At 47.2% G+C, this 25,200-nt stretch overlaps 1 protein-coding gene across 1 annotated transcript; it reads left to right on the top strand.

Moving 5' to 3' along the window:
- Positions 1-23,903: 23,903 nt before the first annotated feature.
- LOC124647412 (probable C-terminal domain small phosphatase) lies at positions 23,904-24,845 on the top strand. The gene has a single exon (XM_047187362.1). It carries the CDS (start codon positions 23,904-23,906, stop codon positions 24,843-24,845), a length of 942 nt encoding a protein of 313 aa, XP_047043318.1.
- The last annotated feature ends 355 nt before the right edge of the window (positions 24,846-25,200 follow it).

Raw genomic sequence — 25,200 nt, 5'->3', positions numbered from 1 at the left:
GGTATATTTTTATTTTACTTGGTGATAATTGCATCCATATTGAAGTGAAGATATTGTTGAAATATTCTATTAGTTGTTTTAATTGGTGGATCTATTGTATAATTACATTTTCGCTGTATTTAGATAAAATTCTAGTAGAATAAATATGTTGTCTTACCTCTTGACATGGTATCTAGTATGTAACATTTACCACCAACTTCCATATAATGTGTGAGTAAAACAATGTGGTCTTACGAAAATAATTTTCATAGAAATGATACAATTTTCAGTTGACCACGTACAGTGGCCCTCTTCACATATTGATAGGAAAATTAGACAAAATTGCTAGATGCATTATATTTACCTCATAACGGAGTTTGTAAATTATATTTTTATGTCAAAGTCCAAGTTTGTAAATTAAATTGTGATTTCAAAGTCATGGTTGCACTATATTTACGAAAAAATAGTTGGTTTCAAATGCCCTCAAGTTTATTTTGGCTCTTTACATTTTTTACAGTAAAGCGGATAGCTTGGACACTGCATCGATGTATGCACACAATAAAATTTAATACGAAGTTCTATATAGTGAAAAGAATATATATTCGTCGGCCTCTCGCCGTCCTCACGGCCAAAAAAACCAGCCCACACCTGCGATGTGGCATCTGCCATCGGCATGCTGATCGCCCACCATTTAGAGCCGCTGCTGCTTCGTCCATAGGAAGCCAACCTCGCACGCCACGCCAACGATGTGCCACACCATGCTGACGTATCCATTCTTCGCAGCCACCACGAGCATCCGACTTGACTCCTATGACCAACAACCAAACCCTAAGAGGAATATGAAGATGTGACCCTCGAGGTACCAGAATCAAGGAAGTGATGGATGCTTAGCGAGGAAAAACCCTGCCAAAGATGGATATGCTGAGCCGGTGCAGCCGCCACCAGGCAGGCGCGTGGACACCCTACCCTGTCCTACGGCCAAATAGACACATACTACGGTGTAGGGGACGTTGGGCTGAAAGCAACGCCCCATTGTCGCACAGGACACACACACACACACCCGGGCACGTTTGTGACATCCAGTGCGTACGTCGGCACCACTCGGACCACCACTGACCCGATCCGTGGAGCTCCAGGTATGAAAATTCCCCTGCCTAGTCTAGGTGCCAGATAACACATGATACAATTGTAGAACAAGGGGAGGGAGATGGTTGGTTAGCCTCGCCGCCACGACGGGCTGGCTAGCAGTGATGGCGGGGGAGCAGAGAGCTAGGGAGGGGAGTATTCGACATCGGAGGTGGAGTCACGTCGCGAGAGCGACCCACAACACGGGTGTTGTTTTTTGTGATAATTTTATTAACTCGGGTGTACACTCCACTTGGTAGCTCATGTTTATCTTACACGCATATCATTTGCTAATGCTAATGCTTTAGTGCTAAAGCATAATATATAATACATTTTCTTATCTCAACGCGGACGTAAAACAACTACATCCATGTATTTGCCGTCCAAACCCGACCCATATATTAAGGGTCCCATATATTAATTATGGTCAATGTGTTTTAAAATCACATTACGTGGAAAGCTTCTACGCAATGTACGATTGGTTGATGTTGTACAACAAATTACGTCAAACTTTATAGAACGTGGAAGTGGCGTTAGTTAACTAGCATATGGTGTACGACTTTTGATTATTAAGATGTATGATTACATACATCAGAAAGCAAAGTGACCAGTAGTTAGTTCGAAGAACTTTTTGGAAAAAAGATTTGCTTAGGGCAGCATGATGTTCGTTGCACGATATGTATGTTTGGGTTATCCGTACGAATTGTTAACTAGAATTGTGCTGGTAGCTAGTACATGTTGTACTCTAGGTAGTGGTAACCTGTGCAAAAATGGGTGCCCCCGGTTTGGATCAAAACCATTAGCGGACGATCCTTCCAAATGGGCAATGACATCTCCGTTGATATGGTTATTCGTCATGGTTGCCGCCCAGGTGATAATATATCTTTAACAGTATGCTGCATTAAGTATGCGGCATATGAAAAAAATGTTGCAGTCTTAAACTAGCATTATTTGTCCCAACAGCATATGCCAGAGCTTGATAATCTACAAGCAGTAATAAGTCGCTAGTATAGAAAGACATATTGGACACGGGTGGAAACCCTCATTGACAACTGAGAACAGAGAATGGCTATATTCTTGTCACCGATATGGGAGATAACATCGGCAATGGAGAACAGTATGTTTGTGCTGAGGTATCTCAAAATAAATGAGATCAGTGGCGTGCCCAAACTATCCTAGCAGAGGTTACATGACATCGAATAATCAAAGTATGTTTTCTTTGATACATTTTACATATTTGTAGTATGTGACACCCCCAACTTTAGGTGTAAAATATGAATGACTTACACTATGACACCGACTTAATTTCTCTCTAGGTCCATCCCTGAATGAGATCCCATATTGGACATGGAAAATATTTTCACCGCTTGCTCAGTGGTCACCTCACAGGTACGTTTGTAGTATCGATTAATTTCGATGAGCATGATACATTTGGAAACTGAAAATATTCTGCAGCATACATTATATTATGCTTTGACGATACAATACATGTTGTTTAATAAACAGCACAATGGACGGAGACAAAACATCTCATTCATAATATTGATAGCCCAACATAAACCGCATCAATGTCATGTTTACACATTTCATTCACAATGCCACCAGGTACATAATGTCCTGGTCGTGTCCCTTAATTAATATATAATATCTCAGTGACAAAAAACTGAAATTCAAGTTGCACAGACAGGAAAAAATAGTTTTTTGTTCTTTTCGGGAGGAAGGCTGAAAGGGCGGAAACAACGATGTCTTCCCAAGACCCTTAGGCCAAGGATCCCACAACGCCTAGCTCAATCATTCTCGCCTAAACATTTTGAGAGAAGGAAGGAGTACTCACAAAGGAATGTGATCCCGCTTGAATAAAAACTATGTGATAATGAATTGATATGCATAATTTTGACAAACTATATTTAGAGGGGTTAAAATAATTACATAACTAGAGTAGATGTGGTTCTGGTGAAGAAAAGAGAGTAGCCAATCAAAGAACCGACCCATGCACTTGTTTCTGTCTACTGTCCTTGTTGGAAAATATTTAAAAATAAGTACCAATACATTTTTTAGATAGGTTCACTGGTAGAAAAAAGGCCTTCCGGACAGGCCCATTAGTCGCGGATATGCAAGAACCTGTTACCCTCCAAAACCCACCGACGGGCAATGGCTGAGCAACACGAAGAGCCGGGAAGCTCCCAGGGCCGCTTAGTGGATCCCTGGCACCTCGCGTCGTCCCGCAAATCTTCTGGCAAAACGTCCTGGCGGTTGCTAGGGCGTGCCACCTGACCTAGACCCGATCAGGAAGGTATTTGTGCTTCGATTGTTCCTGCATGGTAGACACGTAAACATTAAATACGAGCCCTATCGGCTCTCAGGTTTCCCTGTGGATCGGCTCAAGGAGCCGATCGCCCCATGCTTCGCGTTGGATTTACAATGGCATGGGGATCCTGCTTGATCAGGACAAAGCTAAAACGATCCACGACAGTTTAGGGTTCTCACCGCATAACCGGAACGTCCTACGTGTGATCGGGCCTAGCAGCTACGGAAGACGATGCAAACCACCCCTACGAGAGGCCTAAAAACCAACATGACGTCGATTCCCGGAACATCCCTCGCAGGGACGGTGAACAACATCTAGCGCACTACCGGATCCTCCGACCCCAGCGTAAGGCCTAACTATGCCGATATTAAACTAATCCTTGCGGAGCAAGGAGCAACCATAACGGATCGGATCTACTAAGTAACGAATAAGCAAGATGCTGCCCTTACGTCTGGATAGACGTAAGGGCAGCTAGGTGTCGAGGGACGGCATTGCCACGCAGATATGCACGTGAAAGCATCAATGCAAGCTCCTAAACACCTAAGGATAAATAGCACTGCTCGCCATCAACAAGGCTTCAGCACGAGCAGTACAAGGTTGACGAATAAACGTATCTTGCCTAGATCGCTAGATGCGATCTAGGCAGCATGGTGCTTACCCGGGAGAAACCCTCGAAGAAAGGGGTGGCGATGCGCCTGATTTGTGTTGGTTGAACAATGATTGTCCTCCTTTTCCGATAACCCTAGATACATATTTATAGTCCAAGGGACTTTCTAATTGGGGCGTGCACCTAACCGTGCACGGGCCAGACTCTATCTCTTAATCTAAATTACAATGCGACCTAATATGTTACAGATACACGGGCAACTTGGCCCAAACTCTCAGCGCAAGGCCGCTTCAAAGATGCTCCACGTGTGCGTCCTTCAAGCCCATCTTCACTTACGGCCCACCTCCTGATTTGGCCAAAATCGGGTGATAACACATGCCCCCCCTGGTTTTGATAATGATAATTGCAAAACCATCTGTCTCCTTTCCTCGAGGAGTCATGTCGTGGCAGAGCAGAACCGTCGCAGTATTCCTCATCATGACTCTCGCCTTCCCAACTTCTTTGCACGATTGGACGGCTTTGGCATCGCATCTTTGAGAACCGTCATGGCATTAAATCTTCACTGCATCCCCTTTATTTATCTATGCCAGACGGTCCGCCACTTCATCCCCTCGCTCTGTTCTGCCCACCAACACCAAAAAACCCTCTTCCATCGCAACAATGTCTTCGTCCTCCTCTACATCCTCAGATCTCTCCCTCCGAGCTCCGCCGAAGAATGAGGGCGACCCTCATTCCGGGGCGATCTCCTCCAACAAGAAGGAAGAACCAATGAAGAAGGAAGAGGCCCCCTCCTCCCCCAGGCACCCGCCGACGAAGCGCTCCCGCATGTGGGCGGACAGCGAGGATGATGATGATGACGAGGAAGGAGAAGAAGAGGAGGAAGATGATTCCTCCTCCTCCGCCGGATATCCGCCGACAAAGCGCTTCCGCAGTTGGGCTGACAGTGAGAATGATGATGATGATGACGAGGAAGAAGAGGCTTCAGCTGAGGACCTGGGCAGCAGCGACGAAGAAGTCTCCGGAAGCAGCGCTGACGGTGGTTCCGGCGCCGATGATGAGGCCAGCGACGATTAGCTCTGTAGGATTAGCAATCCCTGAGCAATCGGCTCTTCTTTTGTTCTTCTTTTCTTGAGCAATCGGCTCTTCCTTGTAAAGATCCTTTCTTATTAATAAAGAACATTTCTCTAAATAACCTTCGCTTTCTTGTCGATTTGGCCGATTTGTCCAATGAAGTCATTGCTCAAAAAGCCGATGGCACAGCGTCGGCCTGCATTCCAAACGCGATTCCAGGCAAGACGCGCCTGATTATTAATTTTTTTTACCGGCCGATTTCATATAATCGGCCCCCATTTTTTGTTTTTACTGGCCGATTTGTGTATCGGCCTCCATGTCTTTACTGTCCATCATCCCACATACTTGGGAAATATTTCTTTAGATGCTGGCCGTTGACGGCTACCGGGAATTTCACGCCATCCAACATCTCGAGCATGTACGCATTCCCCTTCAGAACTTGGACAACTTTATACGGGCCATGCCAATTCGGGGACCATTTCCCATACTCTTTATCCCTCGTCCCCAATGGCAATACAACTTCCCATACCAAATCACCCACTTGGAATTCTTTTGGCTTCACCTTCTTATTATATGCCCGAGCTACCTTGGCTTTGTTCTCCTTGATCTTCTCGAGCGACCATAGTCTAAGCTCCGTCGCATCCTCAATCGTCGTCGCTTATCGTGGCTGCGTATTCTTCAGCAGTTAGATCATTCGAAACGTCACCCGCCTTGATCCTGCCTTGACTTCCCGGGGTAACACAGCTTCTTGTCCATAGACCAGCTGGTATGGGGTGGTTTTGATTGCCCCATGACACGACATACGGTAAGCCCACAACGCCTCTGACAACACCTCATGCCATCGTTTGGGGTGCTCGTCAATTTTCCTCTTGATCAGCTTGATTAAGCTCTTGTTGGATGCTTCGGCCTGCCCGTTTGCTTGAGCATAATATGGAGACGATCGGATTAACTTGATTCCCATGTCGTCGCAGAACTTTCTCATCTCTTTCGAAATGAAGACCGAACCTCCATCGGTCGTAATAGTTTGGGGAATCCCGAACCTATGAATGACCTGTTCTAACACGAACTTGATAACATCTTCCGACGCTACTTTCTTCATAGGGACCGCTTCCACCCACTTCGTGAAGTAATCTGTAATGGCCAGAACCCATCTATGGCCCTTGCTCGATGAAGGATGAATTTCTCCGATCATATCCATACCCCATCCTCGGAATGGCCAAGGCTTGATGATGGGATTCATTGCTGATGCAGGCACCATCTGAATGCTCCCAAACTTCTGACATGCTTGACAACCTTTATAATACTGGAAGCAATCTTCAAGCATGGTAGGCCAATAAAATCCGGAGCGCCTAATCAGCCATTTCATCTTATGGGCCGACTGGTGAGTTCCACAAGCACCCTCGTGCACCTCGTGCAAGAGCCGATTGGACTCGGCTGGTCCCAGACATTTGAGGAGTAATCCTTCCAACGTCCTATAGAACATGTCATCGCCTATCAGTACGTACTTCATTGCTCTGTATCTTGTACGCTTAGGTGCCCCCCGAGCCGGATCCTTCGAATAATTGAAGATATCGGCTCTCCAATCATCTGGTTCCAGGAATTGCACCTGAAAATCGGCTTCTCCTGCCGTGTCCTTGTACCCTGACGCTGTTTGGGCGAGGTCGTTTGCTTCAGTATTTTGCAACCTAGGGATCCAATTTAAGCTTATATACCTGAATTGTGCCATTAGCTCACGGCATTGTATCCAAAACGGGAAGAGTGACTCGCTTTCGCACTTGTATTCCTCTGTGAGCTGAGAGATCACCAATTTGGAATCTCCAAAGATCTCGACTGCTTCGGCCCCAGCTTCCAGGAGTAACTTCATTCCCTTGCAGATTGCTTCATACTAAGCCACGTTGTTGGTGCAGGGGTCAACTAACTTGATAGAGAAAGAGTATGTTGCCCCCCGAGGCGACACGAGTAGCACGCCAATGCCGCAACCATCCTCACAAACCGATCCGTCGAAGAACATAGCCCATGCGCGCACCGATAGTGTCGCTACGTCCGTGTTTATTCGTTCGGCAATCAGATCTGCTAGCGCTTGCCCCTTGACTGCCTTTGCCGGTTGATACCGGATCTCAAACTCCGAGAGTGCAAACATCCATTTGCCGAGTCGGCCTTTCAATACAGGAGCCGACAACATGTGTTTGATGACGTCTGATTTGCATATAACGATGATATCGGCTGACACGAGGATGTGTTGGATCTTGGTGCAGGTGAAGAACAGACAGAGGCACAACTTCTCAATTTCAGGATACCTTGTTTCTGCGTCCAACATCCTTCTACTGAGGTAAAAAACCACTTTTTCTAGGCCATCATAAACCTGCACCACCACTGACGCGATGGAGGTGTCAGCCACTGACAAGTAAATATAGAATGGCCTGTCCCACCGGGCGTGCCAGAATGTGTTACCCTCCAAAACCCACCGACGGGCAATGGCTGAGCAACACGAAGAGCCGGGAAGCTCCCAGGGCCGCTTAGTGGATCCCTGGCACCTCGCGTCGTCCCGCAAATCTTCTGGCAAAACGTCCTGGCGGTTGCTAGGGCGTGCCACCTGACCTAGACCCGATCAGGAAGGTATTAGTGCTTCGATTGTTCCTGCATGGTAGACACGTAAACATTAAATACGAGCCCTATCGGCTCTCAGGTTTCCCTGTGGATCGGCTCAAGGAGCCGATCGCCCCATGCTTCACGTTGGATTTACAATGGCATGGGGATCCCGCTTGATCGAGGACAAAGCTAAAACGATCCACGACAGGTTTAGGGTTCTCACCGCATAACCGGAACGTCCTACGTGTGATCGGGCCTAGCAGCTACGGAAGACGATGCAAACCACCCCTACGAGAGGCCTAAAAACCAACATGACGTCGATTCCCGAACATCCCTCGCAGGGACGGTGAACAACATCTAGCGCACTACCGGATCCTCCGACCCCAGCGTAAGGCCTAACTATGCGGATATTAAACTAATCCTTGCGGAGCAAGGAGCAACCATAACGGATCGGATCTACTAAGTAACGAATAAGCAAGATGCTGCCCTTACGTCCGGATAGACGTAAGGGCAGCTAGGTGTCGAGGGACGGCATTGCCACGCGGATATGCACGTGAAAGCATCAATGCAAGCCCCTAAACACCTAAGGATAAATAGCACCTGCTCGCCATCAACAAGGCTTCAGCACGAGCAGTACAAGGTTGACGAATAAACGTATATCGCCTAGATCGCTAGATGCGATCTAGGCAGCATGGTGCTTACCCGGGAGAAACCCTCGAAGAAAGGGGTGGCGATGCGCCTGATTTGTGTTGGTTGAACGATGATTGTCCTCCTTTTCCGATAACCCTAGATACATATTTATAGTCCAAGAGACTTTCTAATTGGGGCGTGCACCTAACCGTGCACGGGCCAGACTCTATCTCTTAATCTAAATTACAATGCGACCTAATATGTTACAGATACACGGGCAACTTGGCCCAAACTCTCAGCGCAAGGCCGCTTCAAAGATGCTCCACGTGTGCGTCCTTCAAGCCCATCTTCACTTACGGCCCACCTCCTGATTTGGCCAAAATCGGGTGGTAACAGAACCGCGACCAATGGGACCTTTAGTCGCGGCCCTTGTGGCGAACCGCGACCAAAGGCCTGGGCCCAGGGCGCTCGGTGGCCAGCTGGTGGACGGGAGGGGCTTTAGTCGCGGTTGGCCGGGCCAACCGCGACTAAATGTCCTCAGGCCTGGCCCAAAGGCCTTTAGTCGCGGTTGGCCTGGCCAACCGCGACTAAAGCCCCTCCCCTATATATACCACTCAGCCCACAACACTTAGCCATTTGGTGCCACTTCTCTTCACAAACTTCACAAGGGGGTGTAGGGTTTGCTTTTGGCTCCTCTTATGCACACAAGGTGTTTGATGAAATGTCCCAAGAGCATGAAACAAACATGATATGAAGTGTCGGAGCCACACTTGATCGAGCTTCCTCATTTATTTTTTCCTCCTCGATCGCGGTTAGCAACAACTTGAACCTTTCATATATATGTGTCATTGATAAAATATGCATATGTGTGTAGTTCATTGTTTAATTTGTATTTAGTTTAACAAATGCATGATGGTTAATTATATATTTTGTATTATAATAATGCGGATGAATCGGCAATGGATGTACGCTAGCCGACTCTCCGGCGAATTCACTACGGGTTTGAAAGATTTCCTCGTAGTGGCTAATGCGAACAAGCGGGGGGTTTTGTTATCCGTCCATGTGTTGACTGTAAGAATCAGAAGGGTTACTCTTCGTCAAGGGAAGTTCACCTGCACCTCATTCGGCATGGTTTCATGCCAAGCTATAATTGTTGGACCAAGCATGGAGAAAGAGGGGTTATAATGGAAGAAGATGAAGAAGGGGATGACATCGATGAGAGCTATCTTGATCATTTCGGTGATACTTTCATGGATGATGCTCGAAGGTGGGGAAGGTGAAGGGGAAGGTGATCAAGAAGAGGCACGTGATGAGCCCGTTGATGATCTTGGTCGGACCATTGCTGATGCACGGAGTCGTCGCGAAACTGAAAAGGAGAGGGAGAATTTGGATCGCATGTTAGAGGAACACGGAAAGGCGCTGTACCCCGGATGCGATGATGGTCTGAAAAAGCTGGGCTGCACACTCGGATTTGCTGAAATGGAAGGCACGAGCAGGTGTAGCCGACTCGGCATTGAAAACTTGCTGAAAATGTTGAAGAATATGTTTCCAAAGAATAACGAGTTGCCCGCCGATACGTACGAAGCAAAGAAGGTTGTCCGCCCTCTAGGTTTAGAGGTTACGAAGATACATGCATGCATCAACGACCGCATCCTCTACCGCGGTGAATACGAGAATTTGAATGAATGCCCGGTATGCATTGCATTGCATTATAAGATCGAGGCGATGACCCCGGTGACGATGTTGAGGGCCGAAACCCGGGAAGAAGGTTCCCGCCAAGGTGATGTGGTATGCTCCTATAATACCAAGGTTGAAACGTCCGTTCGGGAACAAAGAGCATGCCAAGTTGTTGCGATGGCACAAAGAGGACCGTAAGTCGGACGGGGAGTTGAGACACCCCGCGGATGGAACGCAATGGAGAAAGATCGACGAGAGAGTTTAAAGATTTTGCAGCTGACGCAAGGAACATAAGATTTGGTCTAAGTACGGATGGCATGAATCCTTTTGGCGAGCAGAGCTCCAGCCATAGCACCTGGCCCGTGACTCTATGTATCTACAACCTTCCTCCTTGGTTGTGCATGAAGCGGAAGTTCATTATGATGCCAGTGCTCATCCAAGGTCCAAAGCAACCCGGCAAAGACATCGATGTGTACCTAAGGCCATTAGTTGATGAAATTTTACAGCTGTGGGGAAGACCTGGTGTCCGTGTGTGGGATGAGCACAAAGAAGAGGAATTTGACCTACGAGCGTTGCTTTTCGTAACCATCAACGATTGGTCTGCTCTTAGTAACCTTTCAGGACAGTCAAATAAGGGATACAATGCATGCACGCACTGCTTACGTGAGACTGACAGTGTACATTTGCCAAATTGTAAGAAGAACGTGTACCTTGGGCATCGTCGATTTCTTCCGAAAAATCATCCAGTAAAAAAGAAAGGCAAGCATTACAACGGCAAGGCAGATCACCGGCCGAAGCCTGCGGAACGCACTGGTGCTGAGGTATTTGATATGGTCAAGGATTTGAAAGTCATCTTTGGAAAGGGTCCTGGCGGACAATCAATTCCGAAGGGAGCTGACGGGCACGCACCCATGTGGAAGAAGAAATCTATATTCGGGAGCTAGAATATTGGAAAGTCCTAGAAGTCCGCTCTCGCAATCGACGTGATGCACGTTACGAAGAATATTTGCGTGAACCTCCTAAGCTTCTTGGGCGTGTATGGGAAGACAAATGATACAAAGGAAGCACGGCAGGACCAGCAACGTTTGAAAGACCACGATAACCGGCATCCGGAATGGTTTCAAGGTCGTGCCGGCTACGCTCCGACCAAAGAAGAGAAGGTCATCTTTTTTGAATGCCTGAGCGGTATGAAGGTCCCGTCCGGATTCTCGTCCAATATAAAGGGAATAATAAACATGGCGGAGAAAAAGTTCCAAAACCTGAAATCTCACGACCTGCCACGTGATTATGACGCAATTGCTTCCGATTGCTTTGAGGGGCTCTGCCGGAAAATGTTCGAGTAGCCATTGTGAAGCTATGTGCATTCCTCAATGCAATCTCTCGGAAGGTAATCAATCCAGAGTTCTACCACGGTTACGGAACGATGTGGTCCAATGTCTTGTCAGTTTCGAGTTGGTGTTCCCGCCATCCTTCTTCAACATTATGACGCACCTCCTGGTTCACCTAGTCGAAGAGATTTCCATTCTCGGTCCTGTATTTCTACACAATATGTTCCCCTTCGAGAGGTTCATGGGAATATTAAAGAAATATGTTCGTAACCGTGCTAGGCCAGAAGGAAGCATCGCCAAGGGCTATGGAAATGAGGAGGTAATTGAGTTTTGTGTTGACTTTGTTACTGACCTTAAGCCGATTGGTCTTCCTCGATCGCGGCACGAGGGGAGACTAAGTGGAAAAGGCACGATCGGAAGGAAATCAACGATATGTATGGACGGCCATTCTCCGACTGAAGCACACCACACGGTTCGACCAATTCCAGCTTGGTGGCTCCGTACTTTGAGAAACACAAGAATATTTTACGCTCGGACAACCCGGGAAGCTCGAATCCTGGATTAGGAAGGCCCACATGGAGACTTTCGGCGGTTGGTTGAGAAAACATTTAATGAGTGACAATGTTGTTGTAGATCAGCTGTACATGTTGGCCAAGACACCATCTTCGACTATAACGACTTTCCAAGGGTACGAGATAAATGGGAATACATTTTACACGATCGCCCAAGATAAAAAGAGCACCAACCAAAACAGTGGTGTCCGCTTTGATGCGAGCAACCGAGAATGGGCAAAAGGTCACATATTATGGTTACATAGAGGAGATATGGGAACTTGACTATGGACCCTCCTTCAAGGTCCCTTTGTTCCGGTGCAAATGGTTCAAGCTAACAGGAGGTGGGGTAAAGGTGGACCAGCAATACGGAATGACAATGGTGGATTTCAACAATCTTGGTTACCTTGACGAACCATTCGTCCTAGCGAAAGATGTCGCTCAGGTTTTCTATCTGAAGGACATGAGTAGCAAACCGAGGAAACGGAAAGATAAGAAAACGATCAGTACATCATGCGATGATTCAAAGCGCCACATTGTTCTTTCGGGGAAAAGAAACATCGTGGGAGTGGAGGACAAGACAGACATGTCGAGAAGATTATAATATGTTTGCTGAAATTCCGCCCTTCAAAGTGAACACCGACCCAAGCATTAAGTTAAATGATGAGGATGCTCCATGGATACGGCACAATCGTAAGCAAGCAGGGACACAAGGGAAGAAATGATGTGTAATAATTTATTGTACCAAACTTTGTTTCATGTATCACGTGAATTATATTATCCGTGATGTGTTTTCGTGTCCATTTTCGAGTGATTCGATTGATTCGAGATAGCACTGATGATACACGAAATTTGGAGTGATTCAGTCATACTCCTGCCTAGGCGTATAATATGCATACTCGTAGTCTTCATAGCCGCCGCCGTTGTACTGGTAGTCGTCGCCTTCTAGGTTGCCGCCGTCGTCGTCGCTGCTGTCGTCGCTGTCGTCGGGCGGCGCTCGTGGCTCGAACTGAGGGTAGCGCAGGCGGGGGATATCGCCGGCCGTGATGTAGTCCATGATGCTCTGCAGAGTCCGGCCGTACCACCATAGCCGACGACCGGCCTCGTGGAAGTTCCCAGGAGGCAGACCGTCCTCCTCATACCTGGCGAGCGCCCTCTCACGCCGATTGATGAAGAAGGCGTCCCAAGTATGCTGGTTATCGGGATGCCGGCGGGGATTCATCCGCTGCTCCGGCGTGAGGTCGAGGTAGTAGTGGTTCGTGATGGCCGCCCGGCGCGCAGTACCCTGAGGGACGGGAGGGACCGGCACGCCGCCGGCGCTTAGGGTCCAGCCGGCGGGGACGCGGTAGCCCGATGGGCAAGGGTAGTTCGAGGCGCAAAGCTCCTCCACCTGCTGGTAGGTTAGAGTGGGTGCGGTGGAAGCCATGAGAGATTGTAGAGATGTGATAATGCTGGCCAAGCCGGCTACATATATGTAGTGAGAAATGGCGGGAAAAATGGGAGCGGGAAGACGAGGAGGCGGGAAGAAAGCGGCGGGAAGAAAGAGGCGGGAAGAAAGTGGCGGGAAGAAAGTGGCGGGAAGAAAGTGGCGGGAAGAAATTGGCGGGAAGAAAGAGGCGGGGAAGAAAGAGGCGGGAAAGAAGCTGGCGGGAAGAAAGTGGCGGGAAATGAATTAGTTTTATTTTTCTGAGTTTTTTGATATATTATTTGTATTCTTAACATTTTGAATTGAATTAGTTTTGTTTTTCTGAATTTTTTGATATATTATTTGTATTTTATGATTTTGAAATGAATTAGTTTCATTTTTCTGAATTTTTTGATATATTATTTGTATTTTTAACATTTTGAATTGAATTAGTTTCATTTTTCTGAATTTTTTGATATATTATTTGTATTTTATGATTTTGAAATGAATTAGTTTTATTTTTCTGAATTTATTGATATATTATTTGTATTTTTAACATTTTGAATTGAATTAGTTTCATTTTTCTGAATTTTTTGATATATTATTTGTATTTTATGATTTTGAAATGAATTAGTTTTATTTTCCTGAATTTATTGATATATTATTTGTATTTTTAACATTTGGAAAACAAAAAGTAATTTTCAAAACACCTTTAGTCGCGGTTGGGGCCAACCGCGACTAAAGGTCTGTGCGCGCGGGAACGAAAAGCCGGCCAAAAAAAGCCTTCAGTCGCGGGTCGCCTCCCCAACCGCGACTAAAGGTTGCCCTTTAGTCGCGGGTCGCCTCCCCAACCGCGACTAAAGGGGGGGGGGCTATAAATACTGGCGCGCGCGAACGGCGCGGCCAGTTCTTCTTCTTCCTCGAACCGTCAGGCGTGGAGATCGACCTCGACGACGCAGACGCCGCCGACGCAGACGCCGCGCCGAGACGCCTCCTCGACGCAGACCCCGCCGCGCCTTCGCCGCCGCCGACGCCTCCTCAGTCGCCGCCGCGCGCCACCGCCGTACGTAGCCGTCGCCAAACACACGTAACCGCCGCCGCCGCCCGCGCGTGCCGCGCCGCGCGCCGCAGCCGCCGCGCACCCCGGCGCGCCGCCGCCAGAGAGAGGCGGCCGGGCCACAGTACAGGGCGCCGCGCGCGCCACCGGCCGGCCAGAGATTGGCGCGCCGCCGGCCAGAGAGAGGGGCGCCGCGCGCGCGGCGCACGCCCGGCCAAATTTTTTTCTTTTTTTTTTTAGTTTTAGTTCTTGTTAATTTCGAAATTAAAATTGAGACTTAAAATTTGAGACTTTAAAAACTGAAAGAAGACTTAAAATTTAACTTAAAAATTTCAGACTTAAAATTTTAGACTTAAAATTTAAGACTTAAAATTAACTAATTAAATATATAATTGAGACTTAAAATTTTGAGACTTAAAAAACTAAAAGAAGACTTAAAATTTCAGACTTAAAAATTCCAGACTTAAAATTTTAGACTTAAAATTTAAGACTTAAAATTAACTAAATAAATATATAATTGAGACTTAAAATTTTGAGACTTAAAAAACTAAAAGAAGACTTAAAATTTGAGACTTAAAAATTTCAGACTTAAAATTTTAGACTTAAAATTTAAGACTTAAAAATTTCAGACTTAAAATTTTAGACTTAAAATTTAAGACTTAAAATTAACTAAATAATTGAGACTTAAAATTTTGAGACTTAAAAAACTGAAAGAAGACTTAAAATTTGAGACTTAAAAATTTCAGACTTAAAATTTTGAGACTTAAGTAGACTTAAAATTTGAGACTTAAAAATTTCAGACTTAAAATTTCAGACTTAAATTTTGAGACTTAAAAAACTAAAAGACGACTTATAATCTGAGACTTAAAATTTGAGACTTAAAATAGCTAGGGCGGGGGCGCGCGCCACACGCACACATGCAATAGCTAGGGCGGCGCCCGCCGGCGCCCCGGCCCCTCCAATCTCTCCCGACGCACACACGCGCTCTTCCGCGACACCCTCTCCCACCCCTTCCGGCTCGCCGGCCCCCTCCTTTTGGCACCGCCCTTTCGCCACCGCCACCGCCCCCTTCGCACTTAATTAATTTGTTTTTACTACATGTTTTCGGGATCGACATATGGCGGACGATAGAGCTGACCCGATTACGGACAACTATGATATGGACGTCGAAGACCATATATTCGGCATCATAAAAGGCGATATTCCATATGAGCCGACCGGACAAGAAGAAGATGATATCTCTTCTTATCTGAACCTTGACGGTGAAGATGAAGGGCGCCGTCAGCAAGATGATGCCGAAGAAACGTCGGTAAACGACGATCTTCAATTGGAAGTAGCAACCACCTCCGGCGCCGAGGTATATATATACATTGAGCCTCTGGTGATACAAACTAACTGATTTGAATAAATATGTGTGTACTAACGCGCGCGACTCTCTTTCTTATTTTAGCCCTCGGCCGGATCATCGAAACAATCGAGTACTTCGTCAAAGCGTGGCGCAACCAAGACGCTGAAACAAGGAGAAATATATACCATCGAGGTGATCGACAGTGCAACCGGCAAGCCGCTGGAGCCCGAGAAGAACGCCACCAAGTTTATCAACCAATGCGGAGCCGTTGTTAGAGACAACGTCTCGATCACCGTCCAGGAGTGGAATGAGCCAAAGAAGGCACGTCTTGGTTTCACTTTTGTCGACAAGAGAACAAAAAAAGATTGCTTGCAAAAGCTACGCAACATGTCGTCCTACCTCCGGAATACCACAAATTGGATGAGGAGGGTAACAAGATTGCGGAAAACAAGAAGAGGAGGAAGCTACTCAAACGAGTTCGCTCTTGGAAAGATGGCCGGTGCATTCCGGAAATTCAAGCAAAATCTAGCCCGTGACTATGTCAACCAGAACAAGACTCCGGATTTCAAAGGACAATATGAGAAACTGAAACATGATTGGCCAGAATTTGTGAAGCAAAAGAAATCGGAGCAGTTCCTTGAACTATCGAAAAAATAAGGAAAATGCGGCTAAGAAGGCGTACAATCATATTATGGGGCCAGGAGGGTATCGCCTTTGGGAGCCTAGGTGGGAGAAGATGGAGAACGAGCTGAGGGCGCGAGGAATCCGTCCAGGTACGGAGGGATGGGACCCAAGGGCCAAAAGCTGGTGGTACGGGCATGGGGGATCGCTGAACCCGGAGACAGGAGAGTGTGTTTACCGGGGCAAAATAATTAAACCCACCGAAAAGCTTATTGAGGCAATGAGGGATGCTCAAGAGGGGAAGATCAAGTTCAACAGAGAGAACGACGCGCTGACGAAAGCCCTCGGGAATCTTGAACACGGAGGACGTGTACGAGGCATGGGGCACATTCCGTGGAAAATAGGGTTCCCCCAGAACGATGACCCGTACGGTTACAGAAGCCGTAAGAGAAAGATGGATCGGGATGCAGATGTTGTGGCGCGGTTGGCATCGGAAATGGATGTGATGAAGAAAACCGTGAGTGTACTAGTAGCCGAAAGAGATGCATCTCGGGCGCAGCATGAAGATCATCCAATGGATCTCGGAAGCCGGCCAGCGAGAGAAGAAGCGGCGTGGCTTCCACGGAGGCCCCACCGGCTGGTGCACCGACGATCGAAATTACTGCACCGGAGCCTCTGGTGGTCGAAATTACTGCACCGGAGCCTCCTCGCTACCCCGTGGACGATATAAAGGAGATGAAAGCATGTCATCTGTATTATCCTATCGGGAACATTTCCATGAAGGTAGCCATCGGCGAGTGCTTTACCACTCGGAGCACTCCACCACAACAACCCCATTCCGGATGGCTATGCTCGTGTCACGGTGGAGGACATAGTCCAAGGGTTTGAGGACCCGGACATTGACATTGCTACACCTGAAGGGGCGACAAGACTTGGAGATGTCAAGCGCCAGTTCATTCTATGGCGAGAAAAAGTTTATCAAGTTTCCAGGCGAGGCGCCAAGGCAAACAAGTCCACCCCCCTCCGGTGGTGGTGGCGGCGGCGGTGGTGGTGGTGGTGGTTCACCTACACCTCCTTCACGTCAGCCGACGCCGTCCCCCAATTCACCTCCGGCGGGTAAGCAGACGCCGCCCCCCAGTCCTCGTCCGGCGGGTGATTAGACGCCACCCCCCAATCCACCTCCGGTGAAGAAGCAGAGGCAGTCTTGGGTTATTAACCCGGAGCCTTATGTACCTGCAACCACAAAGATACCAGAGCCATCACTAAAGCCTCTCACCCCGAGGCCTTGGGAACTTAGTGTGGAGCAAAATGCAGCGGCCGTGGCTGCTCAGCATGAGAAATGGCAGGCGGACTGCAAGAAGAAAAGAGAGCCCGAGCCCAAACAAGTATTTTTCGAGAAGGAAAAGAGCCGGGCTAAGTCATTTTTGAACACACCGTCCCGAGCCGCGAAGAATCACGCTCGACGACTATGAACGTGAACTTCGTAGTCAAGCACTCGCAGTCGGGGAAACAAGTTGCCCGGCTCGGGGAACAAAGTAAACAGTCGATCGCCCCGCTCATAGTGAAAGCCGCAGGTCCGGAGGACGATGCCCACGATGTCATAGCAGCTGCGGCAGCACGAGGGATTGAGCGTAGCGAGAGCCAAAGAACAAGCGGCAGACTTAGGTCTGACTCTTCGTGCAGCATTAGGCCTTGATGAGGTGGCAATGAAGGACGTAGTATTTGCATATGTGAAGGACGGTCCTCTCGTCGAGCCTGCGCAGGAAGAGGATCTACCTCGACAAATGAAAGGTCTGCTAAATTGGTACAAGGGTTACATAAAACTTAAAAACGCCAGAGAATATATTTATGCGGAAGTTAGACCTGAGCATCACTTCAAACATTACTATATAACAATTCATCGGAGTGAATTGTTCCAGCTGTTCAATCTGCGCGAGCTCGACAAATCTATCATCAGTTGCTATGTTACGTAAGTGATTTATTAATTTCTACCCCATCTCGTTCGTTGCTCGCACTATAAATATATATTGTCCTAACTATCTTGTTGTGTACGCTATTATGCGAGATTAAAGAAGCGGGAAATGCGAATAAGGCGCGTCCATGATGTTGGGTTCATTGACCCACAAATCGTTAATTCATATGTGTTAGAACACCACCCCAAAGACGTGGAGGATGACCTGTGGCGGTTTCTTACAAAACAGGAACTCAAAAGTGATATTCTATTTCCTTACCATTTTGGGTGAGTGTTTCTGTCTTGAGCACATTCTCTTTTGTTTACTCCATGCATGGTATGTGGCTAATCGATGAGTTATGCATGACTTGTGCATGTATCGTGTCCGCGAGTTCCACTGGATTACTGCTAGTAATTCAAATTCAGAACTCCACGGTTCTCGTCCACGACTCTCGAATATGGATACGAAGCTTTGGGCCGACATGAGAAAAATGATGCAAAAGTAACTACTTTCATTCGTTTGCGCTCTATATCGATCGGCCTATTTCATTCATCGTTTCCTAATATCAAGTAACTAATTAATAACTCTCTTGTTCATTTAATTTTCCTTGCCTCGTAGGGTTTGGAGACGGTTCGTAGATCAAAAGGTCGGTGAATTCAAAAAGAGCTACATTTTAAAAGGGCAAAGGCTGCGACCGGGGATATTCAGCCACCGGGGACCAATCTATGTGGATACTATGTTTGTGAGAGGATCCGGAGATACACCACCGAGCGGCAGCCGTCCGAGAACAACATCGGGAGGAATAACCTCCGGACGACGCTTACTCCGGAAGCTCGCTTCCGACCACTTCAAGAGGAACTAGTCTGGATGGTTCGCCAGAGAAGTCATCGATCCTAGAGGAGAACACTATGTAGAGGATGTAGAACTTTATATGCACTAAATATGTATGGAAACTTGTTCAAAATTGTATATGGTCATCCGATATCGAATATATATTGTATATTCCTCTTGAATTCTTTTTGGTTCTAATTTCAAATTTGTTTGAAATTGTACATTCATATGCATGTATGTAGTACGGTAGAATATGTGAAACTCCTTCAAAATTAAAACCCAAAAGAAATAAAACAATACAAATTAAAAACAAACCAGATTTAGGGGAGGGGGCTAAACCCTAAACCCTACGGAGGCCTTTAGTCGCGGTTGGCCAGAAGAACCGCGACTAAAGGTCCTCCGCCCAGCGCCGCTCTGCCGCCCACGTGGACGGGCCTTTAGTCGCGGTTCGTAAGGAACCGCGACTAAAGGGGGCCTTTAGTCGCGCCTAATTGGTCGCGGTTGCGCAACCGCGACTAATGGCAGTTGCCAACCGCGACCAAAGGCCATTTTTCTACCAGTGGTTATACCATAATTTTGTGTGGACTGTAGTGTTTCGAGTTTCGAACCATTTTTACGATTGTCTTTGTTTAAGTGATTTTTGCGTAATTATTTAGAGTAATTTAGCTTTTCTAAAGAACACACATGATTGGGTTTAAAATTGTATGCAAGTAATCGCAAATGTGAGCCGTGTGTGGTCATGTCTTCATTGCACATAATTTTCTCTACCCAACTATGCGGTTTTGCATCAGACATGTTGGTAGTGCCTAACTGTGTGTGTTATATGTGTCATAACCGCAAGGTTAGAGCTGGTGCACACAATTTATGTATTATACTGTTGCTTTTGTGTCAAATATTATGTACGTGAGTTGGGTTATGTTTGGACCCTAAGTTTTAATAGGTGTGGATAGGTTGCAATTAGTGTTGGAGTTGGACTCGTGTAGTCTAGGCCTCCAATATAATGTGAAGGTGGCGCATGTTCTAACCTATGGCAACTTGATAGCAAGGGGATCCATCGGCATGTGTTGGTATTGCGGTATCGGAGGGAAGGAGCACCCTGTAATCATGCCCTGAGGAGTCGCGGAACCTCGTTAACAAATCTCAGTGTCACCTTCATGTTGTGGTTAATTGATTCTCGATGGATCGACTATGCGCCAACAGCAACATATACCATGTGTGATATGGTAAATCTTCTATTTGTGCGCAATCGGGAGGATTAAGGTACTAGTGCTGGGCTATCTCCTTTCTAAAAAAAAGAAAGACGTGTCTAAAATATAATTTTATAGTGTATGTATATATTTTTAGTGTCTATGTCTGTACTACGTTTTTGTAAAATAAAAATTTGATGAAAGTTTCCAGTAGAGCCTATCTTAAATTAATATAGCCAACTTGAGAAGGTTTACATAGTCACAAACCAGACTTAAGAGTCAAAAAAAGTTAGGTACGGGAGATACATAATTAGTTGTTGTCTCTTGCAGGATAGCTCGGACTTGCCCGTGCGTGATGGTCTTGACGTTGCGTTTAACCTTTAAGCATCCTCAGATAGAAAGCTATTTCATTAGGAATCGTTTGTGCGCGCAAATGCTTCTTTCCAGCCGGACAGTAACAGCCGATGGGACTGTAACAGGCGGTAATAGTTTAGGATTTATACACGGCGCAGTACAACAACGAGATCTCAATTGGGCCCGTGCTCCCGTAGAAGTGCTCTCAATAGGTATGTGATAGTTAATGTCTGTGAGAAGATTGGCACTTGAACTAACAAATCGTGATCAGGACATTGGCTTAGACAAAAAGAAATTCTTAATATGCATGGGCGCAAATTAGGATGAACAGCAAATTAAATTTGCTATATGCACCAAAAGGGGACTCTGTGCCTGCTCTGGTCGTCTTCTCCGCCGCAGCACCCTCGTCCTCGTGTGGGCTTGGCGGCTAGGGTCGCCTTCGATCTACCGGTTTAGGTGAGTAGCGCGGCTAAGGACGCCTGACAGCCGGGCTTGACGGGGCTCGGCCTGAATAAAGGTGGTGGTCCTAGGGTTCCTCTCGCGCCAAGACGAAGATCTACTTCATGCATGTCCTCCTTCATCTAGCCGGAGCGATGAGTTTCAGAAGGCTCCGCCGGCGAATGGAACAGTGCATCTTTTGCCTGAAGTTTGCTGTATCGGGTGGTATTCGGTTGCGTGCACATATGCTTTAATTTATTCCAGCCGTTTGGTTCTGGAGGGAGCGGCGCAAAGCTATGTTCTGTGTTGCCATAAGATGACATTCTGATTCATGGTGAAATCAGAGGCGGAGAATATCATGAAGGCCGGATCGGAGGACTAGCAATGGAGGTTCAAGTCTATGTTGTAGAGGGACTTGCTTGGTGTTCTGTGTTTTGGTCTCGCAGCAGCAATATGCAAGTGAAGGCCGCAGCACATGTGAAATTCACAGTCTTACCTTTCAGGGTGAAAATCCAAGGTCTGGCCTTAATTGATCGTGCCTGGCAATGGCCTTGCTGAAGGCATTGTTTTGGAAGCGGGGACTATCTTCAGGGTGAAAACCTAAAATCTTTTGAATCGGGCCACTACACCACTTGTGCACTGTTTCCTTATTGGAGGCATCACTTTTTAGAGAGTCTGGAGTTCAGGTGTTGTTGCTACGGCTGGAACACCGTAGCGGGACTTTTTATTTCTTAGTTTTATTTTTTTATTTTTTGGCTGGGTGTATCCATACCACCATTAGGGTATTGCTTAGTTGCAGAGGCTGGGTATAATTGGTATCTTCTTATATTAATATATTCTCTTTATCGAAAAAAATATACCAAAAGGCTAAACATAAAAGGGTGACATTAATTTGGTAATTTTGTTAGTCAACAAAGGTATTTTTTCCGACAGTCAACAGAAGTTAAAGAAGCTTCCGCCGCTATGGTGTCCAATAGAGAAAAAAATCGAGTGCGCATCCCAAAAATATCGAATGTGGCTGTCATGTCTATGTTGTTCAAAAACAACAACACGATTGGTTTGTCCTCAGGAATACATAATTGAAAGAAAATTTTGCATGAACATGAACCCATAAAAGGAGTTAAGTGCTATTTCAGACTTAACTGACTTCAATTGTTATCATGGTTAGCTCATTCCTATTCGCTTCCGTGTTAATTAAATCCGAGCGGGGGAGTACAAATGAACTCGCGAAGAGATGCTACCCGCTAAGCCCATCGGGCATTGTCTGTGATCGTGGTTGTGCTCGGTTGGTGTGTCACACGTCACAGGTGGCTGACTAGAAGGTCCATGGTCTTCCGTAAATGGTCACCCCCTTCGCATCTCTTGCCGGTATGTCCTATACAACTGGCGGCTAGCCAGAAGGTCCATGGTCTTCTGTATATAACGGTTGAGTTGCCTTGTGTCTCCGAATCCATCCTCCTGGCATAACTTTGGCCTCAAGATATGCGCAGAAAAAGCAATGCAAAAAAAATTACAACTAATTGCACCCATACCATATTATTATATGCCGCAATTTGAGCCTACAAAAAGTATGCAATAAGTCATGGGCTTGAATCTAAATTTGTTTGGCCCAAAATATGATGGTGTGTGGCATGTGCAAAAAACAAAAGACATTATTAGTTCTTTTAGACAAGCCGTAGGTTTTCATATTTTTAGATAATAAGTTTGTAGATGCATAAGATATACCATAATCTATGTCCAATTTTTTTGTTTGAAAACTCAAAAGTGCAACATGCCACGAGACCCGAGGATGTAAGTAGTTGCGAACTTTCTATTTTCCACATGATTAGTTGCAAACTTTAGTGTGGCTAATTAAGAAAGGGGGTGGACAAGCCATGCGCCACGATCCTGGAGAAGGCGGACGGAAAACCCAGTGCCTGCAATATGGCAGATTCGTGCGCGGTGGGATGGCCCATTAATGAACTTTTTTTTTGCGTGGTTTTACCCTTTTTGGTTTTTGCGGTTTTCTAGGTGGACTTTTGTAGTTTTCTAGGTTTTGTGGTTTCATCAATTTTCCATGTTTTTTGGAATTTTTTTTCTAATTTTAAAACTATTTAAATTTTAAAGATTGTTCAAATTCAAAAAATTCTCGAATTTGAATTTTTTTCATTATCATGTTCAAATATAAAAGTTGCTTAAATATATATAAAAAATAAAAAGAACCTATTATTGGGCCGTATTTTGGAGCGGCCCATAATCGAAGGCGTGCGTGCCTCGATACTTCTGCACGGACTGATAGTGGCACCGGAAGGCCGACCAGTCCCCTGCTTCTCCTGCACAACGCCGTAGGGCCCATCAACTAGCTGCGCGGGCAAGTCTCGGATGGGCTTGGCAAGGCTAGCCCGTCAATGTTTTATTGGTCCAAGTGTTAGGTCCCTCAGCATGATCGTCATCTAAAAAAAAATAGTACTATCCTCCGTCTCAAATTAGTTGTCTCAAGTTTGTTAAAATATGGATGCATCAAGACACTAAAACATGTCTAGATACATCCATATTTAAAAAAAATTGGGACAACTAATTTGGGACGGAGGGAGTATGTCCGCAATAAAAATGTGATTTTTATTCAGTTTCCAATTTTCCATGGAAGTTCCAGCCGAGGGGCGCCGTTTGTGCCGACCGTTGCCTCCTCCGTCGCGATTCAAATCGCACACCATTTCCATTTCCATTTCCAATCCGACCGTTGCAAATCATCCCTCCACTCCACAAGAACTCAAATCCACCTCACAGCCTCGCACTTCCCCCACTTCGTCTCCCGGAGCTCGCCAATCCCAAATCCACCACAACCAACCGGCGAAGCAGCAGCAAGATGGTGTCCAGGACGCCCACAAAGGCACCGGCGCCGAGGCCCAGCCCCGCGAAGCCGTCGCCGTCGCCAGCGACCAGGCGCCGCCAGGCCTTCCGTGCCGGTCGCCGCCTGTCCGCCACCAAGCGTCGGGCGTCCCCGCTCAAGTCCCTGGCGGCCGCCCCCGCCGCCGTCGCCTCCTCCTTCGACCGCTCCGTGCGCTTCTGCCGCCGCCGCCTCTTCAAGCTCTTCGCCCGCCTCGCCGTCTTCGGCTCCCCGACCAAGCGTCGGGCGGCGGCCGCGGGGTTCCAGCGCCTCCGCTCCACCTCCGCCCCTCCCCCAACCCCCTCCGTAGTCTCCTCCCCCCGCTCCCAACGCCCGGGCAAGGTCCACCCCGCCGCGCTCCCGCCGCCGACCGATCCAACAAAAAAGACCCTCTTCCTCGACCTCGACGAGACGCTCATCCACTCGCAGACCGACCCCGTGCCAGACCTGTACGATTTCACCGTCCACCCCGTCATCTGCGGCCAGGCCATCACCTTCTACGTGCGCAAGCGCCCAGGCGTCGACGCCTTCCTCCACGCCGCCGCGGACGCCTTCGAGGTCGTCGTCTTCACCGCGGGGCTGGAGCAGTACGCCTCGCTCGTGCTCGACCGCCTCGACCCCGCCGGCGACCTCATCGCGCACCGCCTCTACCGCGGCGCCTGCCGCGACGGCGGGGACGGCAGGCTCGTCAAGGACCTCTCGGCCACCGGCCGGCCTCTCGGATGCGCCATCATCGTCGACGACAACCCCAACGCCTACGCTCTGCAGCCGGAGAACGCCCTCCCCGTGGTGCCCTTCATCGACGACGACGATGACAAGGAGCTGCAGAAGGTCATGGGGTTTCTGGACGTCGCCGCAGGGTTCGACGACACCCGGGACGCCCTCAGGTGCTACAAGGATCTCCTCGTCAAGGCCAAGTGACCCTCTTGCCGCCGGTGTTGCTAGGCAGATTCAGCCTCAAATTTTCTCCCTTTCCCTTCTTGGGGCATACTATTGGTTAGGAGATGGTGGTTGTGCGCACATCTTTCAGGATCTTCCTGAATGCAGTTCGTGGAGATATGTCTGTCTATGTGCTTCAGATCAAACTGAAACTCAAATTGTAGAATGTGATCAACTGATGATGATTTTAAATCACAGAATGGAATATCAAGAATTACTCAAACTGGATGCTTCTTAATGTATATCTGTTTTTCGGGTAACATCCACTATGATCTGTGAAGTGTTCTTCTTTGATCTGTTCATGTCTTGCATAACTAGTTAGCAAACTCATCTCGTT

This window comes from Lolium rigidum, chromosome 4, assembly GCF_022539505.1.
Source record: "Lolium rigidum isolate FL_2022 chromosome 4, APGP_CSIRO_Lrig_0.1, whole genome shotgun sequence".
Lineage (NCBI taxonomy): Eukaryota > Viridiplantae > Streptophyta > Magnoliopsida > Poales > Poaceae > Lolium > Lolium rigidum.
This window is presented reverse-complemented; position numbering and strand designations above follow the sequence as displayed.

What these genes read in the sequence shown, in the direction of transcription:
- LOC124647412 (XM_047187362.1), top strand. Translation starts at nt 23,904, where the DNA reads ATGGTGTCCAGGACGCCCACAAAGGCACCGGCGCCGAGGCCCAGCCCC.